Genomic DNA, 8585 nt, shown 5'->3' with positions numbered 1-8585 from the left:
TTTGGTCCTGGACGTTTCCGCGTGGCTTTTGGTACTCGGGGTTCGGGCACGCCGCTCCGGGACCTCGCAAGTCGAATCTGTAGGGCTCTCCTGGACAATTCCACTCGAGACCGTACCGATCGACCGCTCTCCCTTCTGGCTTGTTATATTTGGGGTTCGGACACGCCGCTCCGGGACCTCGCCAGTCCAATCTGTAGGGCTCTCCTGGACAATTCCACTCGAGACCGTACCGATCGACCGCTCTCCCTTCTGGCTGGTTATACTCTCTCCAGGCGTAACGCCAGGACTTTGTGGATAAAGTTAAACGACCGCCTTGACCTAGCCGTGTGACGCCCTCTGGATCTCAGCTACCTGCGTCTCAATTCGGAGATTCCTGGTATCCCAATCCCGAACGTCTCGACGTAGCAATCTTGCTCCTTGTAGGCTCCCACGGCGTTGTTTCCCTGGCGACTCGACTTGCTGTTGCTCCCTTGTAGATTATCGGGTTGTTTGATTGTTCCCTTTGGTATCTGATTGATCTTGACGGTTTGACTCCTTGTGATCGACTGATGCAGCTGCCAGCGCTCTGCGGCCTTATATAGGGCCTCCGGGAACCGTTATTTCCCTTTTGCGCACGGCCCGCTGGATCTCTCCACTCTGGGTCCAAAGTCCGTGCGTCCTGGATGACCCACTTGTCGTTCCCGTACCGCTTCCAATCGATGCTCCGCCCACTGCTGCCATCCCGCTGATTCCCGTGATGCTTGTGGCACGCCTGTGTGCCGCTCCACCGCCGAGATGTGGCACTTCCTCTCCCGGTCCAAAGTTCACGGGAGAGTCCAAAGTCCGATGGAGTCCCGTTACCCGCTTTTGCACACGGCACTCTTGCCTTGCCCGCGAAGTCTCCACTCTCTCTCGATCTCCATCCTCGGTCTCCAGCTCGCTGCTCATCGCTGCGTTCTACTCCCTTCATTTGCTTCCTCCGCCTGGTCACACCATTCGTGTGTGATCGATGTGCGATATCGATATCGACGGTGCGGCGTTGCCACCTGCTCGTTGCGATATTTCCACCTTTGGCCGATATTACCATTTGACGTGTACCCATCGATCGCACTTTCATCTAGTGCCAATCGATCGCCTATCGAGGCGCCCCCTTCCCTGGCTCATGGTGATTTTGCAACTTTCTAGGTAAGTTTTCGCATTTCCTCACTCCTTTCTATTTCATCCTTTCTCTCTCCACACGACCTCTCTCGCCTCTCGTCTCTCTCTCTCGCCCTTTAATCGTCCTCAGCCGGCTGAGCCTGGCTTTCGCTGGCAACACTCGAACGCTGGTGCGGAGAGGACTTCGCATTTGCTTCGCTGCAGGTAAGTATTTTGGTGTCGCTTGGCTGCTTCCTGTATTAACCCAATATTGATTTCAGGACGCTGAAGCTGCCATGTATGCCCCTTACTTCTGGCCCCTGTTTCAGCCGCGTTTCCCGTTCCATGTCGATTTTTCTTTTCTTTTTTTTAAACTCTGTTTTTTTTTCGGTTTATTTAATTTTTTTATTTTTGCTCCTCGAACACTCTCATGCCCGCCAGCCCCAACCGGACGCGGAACGCGCGCCCCTCTCTCCACACGAGCACGCTGCGCCTGCCGCCCAGGATGCGAGCCTCCTGCACCACCGGTGCCTCCGCGATCCCTTCGGGCCACTCCGGCTCCGCGATCTCTCGCCATCGCTGGCCCTCCGGCGCCGACACCGTCCGCGACAACTTCGGCCGGGTCACCACCTCGGACACTTCGGGCGCCGAGTGCTGCCGCTTGAGCGGAGGACGGCCGTTTTCCACGGGCTCAGGCCACACCCAGGGTCCTCGCTCCAGAGGCTCCGCGGTTATTGCGCTCCCGGTAGGCGTTGGCGTCGACGGCCCTGTCCTCGGCGTCGTTGGTCCGGTGCTCGGCGTCGGTGGTGCCCACTGCTCCGGTCTGCCACGGGTCCTGGGGTCCAGCGGGCTCACCCGTGGACCACATTCTTCCCAGATCCGGGGTTCTTCCGTCGCCGCCGTCTCCTCCGCGGGTCCCTCCGGCCAGGTCCAGACGACCGTCTGCTGTCGCCACCTCACCCCTTCGGCCACGAACGTCCGGGTGCTGTGGCTCACGTGGGCCGCCGGGATGTCTGTCCGGATGTGTTGCTGCTGCGGTGGTGGCTGCTGCTGCGGTGGTGGCTGCTGCTGCGGTGGCTGCTGCTGCTGCGGTGGTGGCTGCTGCTGCGGTGGCTGCTGCTGCTGCGGTGGCTGCTGCTGCTGCGGTGGCTGCTGCTGCGGTGGTGGCTGCTGCTGCTGCGGTGGCTGCTGCTGCGGTGGTGGCTGCTGCTGCGGTGGCTGCTGCTGCTGCGGTGGCTGCTGCTGCTGCGGTGGCGGCTGCTGCTCGTGCCTCGGCGTGGGCGGTCGTGCGGGCGTCCACCGTGGTGACCCCTCGTATCGCGGTGTGGGCGGGATTTCGGGCAGCCACCGCGGAGGCGAGGGTGCCCAATCGTCTGCCACTTCTTGCGGCGGGGTGCCGGGTTCGGGCGCATACCTCGGCGTAGGTGGGTACCCCGGGTTTTCCCACAGCTGCGTCTCCTCCTCCTCGGCCATCCGTAGTTGGGCCTGCCACTCCGGCGACTCCTCCATCTCCTTCAACCGCCGCTCCTCGTTTCGCCTTCGCGCCTCGCACTTGCGCCGGAACTCCCACGTAGCCGCTACCACGGCCTCGGCATGGCTAATGGGAGCCGGCTGGTCCTGGGGCGGTTCTCCACTGGCCCACTCCACCTGCGCCGCGCCAGTCGGGATGCGTCCGTCGGCCCGGTTGAATGCCTTGCGAAGCCGCCATCGCCGTTGCTCCACCCGCGGGTCCTCCACCAACTCGACGTCGCTGTCGGAGCTGATCACCGGATCGGGGACGCCCCGCCCGGAGATCCGCCGCGAGGTTCGGGTAGGCCGGGCTGCCGACCATCCTTGCCCCGGGCTGGATCCTCCGGACGGCTGGTGGGCAGCCATCATCCTGCGCGCTTCGCTTCTTGTCACCCGTGTGCTCATGATGCTTGTTGATTTTTGATTGTGCAGCTGGAGCCTGGGCTCCCTTTAACGACACCTCGGTTCCGAGCCTTCCTCTTTGCTCGATCCCGCTATTTCCATCGGCCTCTCCTTCTTACTACCCAGATCTACGGTACAGCTCTCTGCTCTGTGCCGTCTTCCCTCTTCCTTCGGCAGACTTTAGATGCGTGTTTTTTCTTTTCCTCCGATCAGTCCCAATCGAGACCTTAGACGCTCTGGCTCGCTCCCTTTGTGTTCTTAACGTTCTCCTGATGTCCTTTATGTGTTTCATTGCGCCTTTGTAGATGACCTGTAGTATCCTTGGAGGTATCCTTGGAATTTGTTCGTAGTATCCTTTGGGAATCCTTGCAGGTATCCTTGGACTCTTTCCGTAGTACCCTTTGGGAATCCTTGGACGTATCCTTTGACTCCTTTCGTAGTATCCTTTGGGCATCCTTGGAGGTATCCTTGGAATCCTTTCGTAATACCCTTTGTTCATCCTTGGAGGTATCCTTGGTATCCTTGTACTCCTCTCGTAGTATCCTTTGGGCACCCTTGGAGGTATCCTTGGGATCCTTTCGTAGTGTCCTTTGGTCATCCTTGGAGGTATCCTTGGACACCCTTCGTAGTATCCTTTGGGCATCCTTGGGGGTATCCTTGGACTCCTTTCGTAATATCCTTTGGGCATCCTTGGAGGTATCCTTGGGATCCTTTCGTAGTGTCATTTGGTCATCCTTGGAGGTATCCTTGGACACCCTTCGTAGTATCCTTTGGGCATCCTTGGAGGTATCCTTGGACACCCTTCGTAGTATCCTTTGGGCATCCTTGGAGGTATCCTTGGGATCCTTTCGTAGTGTCCTTTGGTCATCCTTTAATGTTGTTTTGCATCTGTTGTGTCTGCTTGCTGTAGCCGCTCGCCTGTGTTTTCCGTTTGTTGCTGTTTCAGCTCGCTTACGTGGATGGTCCGCTCTTTCTTTGTGTTTATGTGTCTTATTTTGCAGATTACTGGTGACGCAAAACCTATGACTTGGTAAGGTCCGTCGTATCTTGGGGCCAATTTTGCTGCGAACCCCTCGGCCGCTTTTGATAAATGGTGTTCCTTGGCCCACACGACGTCACCCACCTTTGGCGTCCATTGCCTCCTCCTTAGGTTATAATGCCTAGCCTGGTCCTGGGATGCTTTCTCCAGGTTCCGCCTTACAATCTCGAAGATTTCCCTGAGTTTGTTAGCATTCTCTTCCGGGGTCTCTGTCGGTCGTCCGGTCCCTACGGTTTCTCTGTCGTATAGGGCGCTCGGTAGTCTTGGTTCTCTGCCTTGGGTAATGAACGACGGTGTGTAACCTGTGGATTCTGAAACGCTCGTGTTTACTGCCAGCATGATTTCTGGCCATTTTTCGTCCCAGTCTCTTTGGTTCTGCCCTGCGAACTGCGCAATCATTGTTTTCACCGTCCTATTGGCTCTCTCAGTCGGGTTCTCCTGTGGGGTGTATGGAGCTGTGAACTGTTGCCTGGCTCCCATTTCGGCCAGGAAACTCTTGAAGGTTTTGCTGGTAAACTGGACTCCGTTGTCCGTTATGACTATTTTGGGGACCCCATACCTCGCGATTATGCGTTCTTTAAAAGCTTTCTTTAGGGATTCGGCCGTCGCGCTTCGCAGCGGCACCAACTCAGTCCACTTGGAGAACCTGTCTATCAATACCAGCAGCATTTGGTTGCCGTGTTTCGAACGCGGCAGGGGTCCGACGAAGTCCGCACATACCGTAGCCCATGGTTCCTCTGGCACCTGCGTAAGCATTTTCCCAGCCATTTGCATCTGATTCGGCTTGAACCTCATGCATGTCTCGCATACTCGCACGTGGGCTCGGGCGTCTCTGTGCATTCCTGGCCAGTAGTACCGGGCTGCCAGACGTGCTATTGTCTTTCGGCTTCCTACATGGCCAGCCGCCGGTGAGTCGTGGTTCTCCTTCAGCACCGTTTCCCGTAGAGCTTTCGGGACGCACATCTTCCATGTTGCAACATCTTCGCTGCCCGCTCTATGAGGTATATTTCTGTACAGGGTGTTACCCTCCATCACGTAGTCTGGATACTTTTGCGGCTGGGTCCTTATCTTTTCGCGCATTTCCCGAATCCAGCTGCATGCTGCAGAAGCTTCCGCCGCCGACGTCTCCTTGATCCCTCGAAGCGTTTCCGGCAGTGGCTGCCTTGACAAAGCGTCTGCCACCACGTTGAGTTGCCCTTTCCTGTACGCTATTTCGAAGTCGTACTGCTGCAACTCCAGGGCCCATCTGGCGATCCTCCCTGAAGGGCTCTCTATGCTGTTGAGCCACTTCAGTGCCATGTGGTCGGTTACTACTTTAAAGTGGTAACCTTCCAGATACGGCTTGAGCTTTCGGATTGCCCAGACGATTGCCAAGCACTCCTTCTCGGTTGTTGAGTAATTCTTCTCAGCGCCGTTGAGCGTTCGGCTTGAGTAAGAGATTACCTTTTCGCCTCGTTCAGTTTCCTGGGTCAAGATTGCCCCGATGCCGTAGTCGCTTGCGTCAGTTTGCAAGATGAATGGTTTGTCGAAGTCCGGGCATGCCAGTACGGGGTCTGCGACGAGTCTTGCCTTCACCTCTTCGAACGCCGTCTGATGTTCCTGTGTCCACACCCATTTATTGCCCTTGCGTAGCAGATCGTTGAGAGGTTTGACTATTTTTGCGAAGTCAGGTACAAACCGGCGGTACCATGATGCTACGCCCAGGTACTGTCGGAGCTCTCTTACTGTCGATGGTGGTTCTAGTTCGGCGATGGCTGCTACCTTTTCCGGATCCGTGCCTATTCCTTCGCTAGTCACTCGATGACCGAGATATAACAGCTCTTTCTTGAAAAATTGACACTTCTCCGGGTTTAATCTCAGATTTGCCTCCTTTAGTCGTCGGAAAACTTCCTTTAGGTTGGCCTTATGTTCTTCCAGCGAGCGCCCGATCACTATGATGTCGTCCTGGTAAGCAAATGCGTGCGGCGACATTTCTGGGCCGATCACCCGGTCCAGCACCCGTTGAAAAGTCGCAGACGCCGAATGAAGTCCGAATGGCATTACTTTCCATTGGAATAAACCTTTCCCCGGCACTGTAAACGCCGTATACTGCCTGCTGTCCGCTTTCAGTGGGATTTGCCAGTACCCATCCTTTAGGTCCAAGCTGCTGATGTACCGTGCTTCCCTTAGTTGGTCGAGAATATAATTTATTCGTGGCATCGGGTAGGCATCCTTTACAGATTTGGCGTTTATTTGCCTAAAGTCGACGCACAGTCTCCATTTGCCCGTCTTTTTTCTAACCATCACGATGGGAGAACTGTATGGGCTTGTTGAGTGTTATATGTATCCCATTTGGAGAAGCTCGTCCACCTTCGCATTGATCTCCCCTTGAACTTTCGGATTCTTGGGATAGTATCGCTGCTTTATTGGTTTGTCGTCTTTCATCGTGATCTGATGCTCTGCCATGTTTGATGTTCCCTTCATGCTGCTGAAAGTCGATAGCTCTGCCTCCAGGAATTTCGTCGTGTCGTCATCTTCGCTTGCCCGTTGTACGACTGCCACCGACAACTTTTCCTCGAGCCATCCCTTGTGACGATTCCTGGCCGGTATTATCACTTCGTGTCCAGCGCACTTAATTTCGGTACCGACTTGTGTTAGAAAGTTCCATCCCAACACCAATGAATCCACTACTCCTGGTAGTATCAGCAGGCTCATGCTCAGTCGCTTGTTCCCGAACGCGATTTCCACCTCCAGCTGCTCATCGATTCCGCCACATCTTCCGTCTGCCAACCTAACTTGCCGTCGTATCCTCGTAATCTTTCCGAGGGCAGCCAGATCGTCCGCCAGCTCTTTGCTTATGAAGCTTGCTGTTGCCCCGGTGTCGATTGTGGCCTTGTATGTGCCCCGCTGCGGACAACTGCTGCTCCTCCTCGATCAGCTTTCCCGTTAGTTTGGAGAGGTAGCATCTTGCGACCCCCGCTCGCCTCTCTGCGGCTGAGATCGCTGGGCATTTCCCGCCTGCTGGCAGCATTCAACGCTCCTGACGCCTACTCTCCCGCACACCCAGCAGAACAACAGGCGTTGGTGCCGACATCCCCGCGCCCAGTGTCCATGACCGCCGCACTTTCGGCAGGCCTCCTGGGGGTCTGTGATGTGTGTCGTTTCACGAGGCCTTTGTGTTGTACTTGGTGGCCTCCAAACATTGTTTGCTGGTTGCATCTGTTGCTGTTGTGGTGGTGTCCATTGGCCTCCGCGTGGTGCTCCTGTTGCCTGCTGCCGTGGTACTCGGTTAGGTGGCGACCATTGGTCGTTTCCCCGCGTCTCCTGGATTCCTGTCTCTTCGCATCTTCTGCATGTTACCTGCGCTGGCGATGACGACTTGTTCTTCGAGAATTTGTTTTCTTGCGCGAACGCTTCCCGCTCCTTTTCGAGTTCTTCATACTCGTCTGCTAATATCATCAGCGTGTCCAGGTCCGACACTTTGTATGCCCTTAGGAAGATCCTTAGACTGGGGGTGCAGTTCTCCTTGATGATTCTTAGGGTCTCTATGGCGGAGTAATTAAGTGGCCTCACCATCGTCTGCATGTCGATCATGTAGTCTTTGAACGACTCGCTGAAGCCCTGCTTCCGTTGCCTGACCTGATCCGCCAGCCTGGTGAAGAAGTCTCTCGGTAGAAAGTATGTGTGGAAACTATCTATGAACTCCGCCCAGGTTTTCCATTGTTTGTTGTTGGCGATGAACCACTTCAAAGCCCTTCCCTTCAGTAATTCAGGCATCGCTCGGGGAATCATGTCTAACTCCAAGCCGTATGTGTTGGCGGACCATTCCACCTGCTCCAGGAACTCGAACGGTTTTTCCGCCCCGTCGAACCTGAACGACCATTCGCGGACCTGTTTAGCGATCCTTGCATAGTCTGATTGATTGGGTCTCGAGATCAGCGCTGTTGTTTTCCTGTCTTGGCTTGATTCTCTCCTGTTTGCCTCCTTTTGTAGGTTGTCAACGCTCAGGCTTGCCACTAAGTTGTCCCCTTCGACGGTTGTTAACGTGATGCTGGGGCCGGCTTTGTCGTGGTATGTGGCTTCCAAATCGGCCCAGATGTCAACGAGTTGTGGGTCATTTTCCGTTTCTGAGTAATACTCGGATAATGCTTTTCTCATGTCCTCTAATCTGCCGTCCAGGGTGACATTAAGCCTCTGTGCGACATTGGCGAAATCCTCCTTTTTAAGTCGGTAGATCCACTTCTTCCCCATTCTGTTTAAATTGCTTTCACTGCTGGGACAATCACGTTGGGCGCCAGATGTAACGAACTGATTTTTATGGTCTGCTCGCTACGAGATTCGTGCGGCTAGCTCAGTATATTGTGTGTTCGTCCCACCAAATTTATATTAACGTGACCGCCCAGTAGCTCAGTGAGAAAGCACAGAATTCACGGGTTCGTATTGGGTTTATTGTGGGTATATTATTACAAGTGTCTTAGTCGCTTGGTTGGCCTTGACTCGTTGCTTGTGACCCTCGGTACGTCCGATGGTCCTGATTGAC

At 55.1% G+C, this 8585-nt stretch overlaps 1 protein-coding gene across 1 annotated transcript; it reads right to left on the bottom strand.

Moving 5' to 3' along the window:
• Positions 1–1521: 1521 nt before the first annotated feature.
• Positions 1522–3030, bottom strand: LOC119561888 (extensin-like). Its single transcript, XM_037875358.1, has 2 exons — positions 2417–3030; positions 1522–2101 (listed from the first exon to the last, which is right to left on the bottom strand). Exons 1-2 carry the CDS (start codon positions 3028–3030, stop codon positions 1522–1524), a joined length of 1194 nt encoding a protein of 397 aa, XP_037731286.1.
• Between the last annotated feature and the right edge of the window lie 5555 nt (positions 3031–8585).

Source organism: Drosophila subpulchrella, unplaced genomic scaffold (genome assembly GCF_014743375.2).
Source record: "Drosophila subpulchrella strain 33 F10 #4 breed RU33 unplaced genomic scaffold, RU_Dsub_v1.1 Primary Assembly Seq384, whole genome shotgun sequence".
Lineage (NCBI taxonomy): Eukaryota > Metazoa > Arthropoda > Insecta > Diptera > Drosophilidae > Drosophila > Drosophila subpulchrella.
The sequence above is the reverse complement of the archived record's forward strand: the minus strand, read 5'-3'. Positions and strand labels throughout refer to the sequence as shown.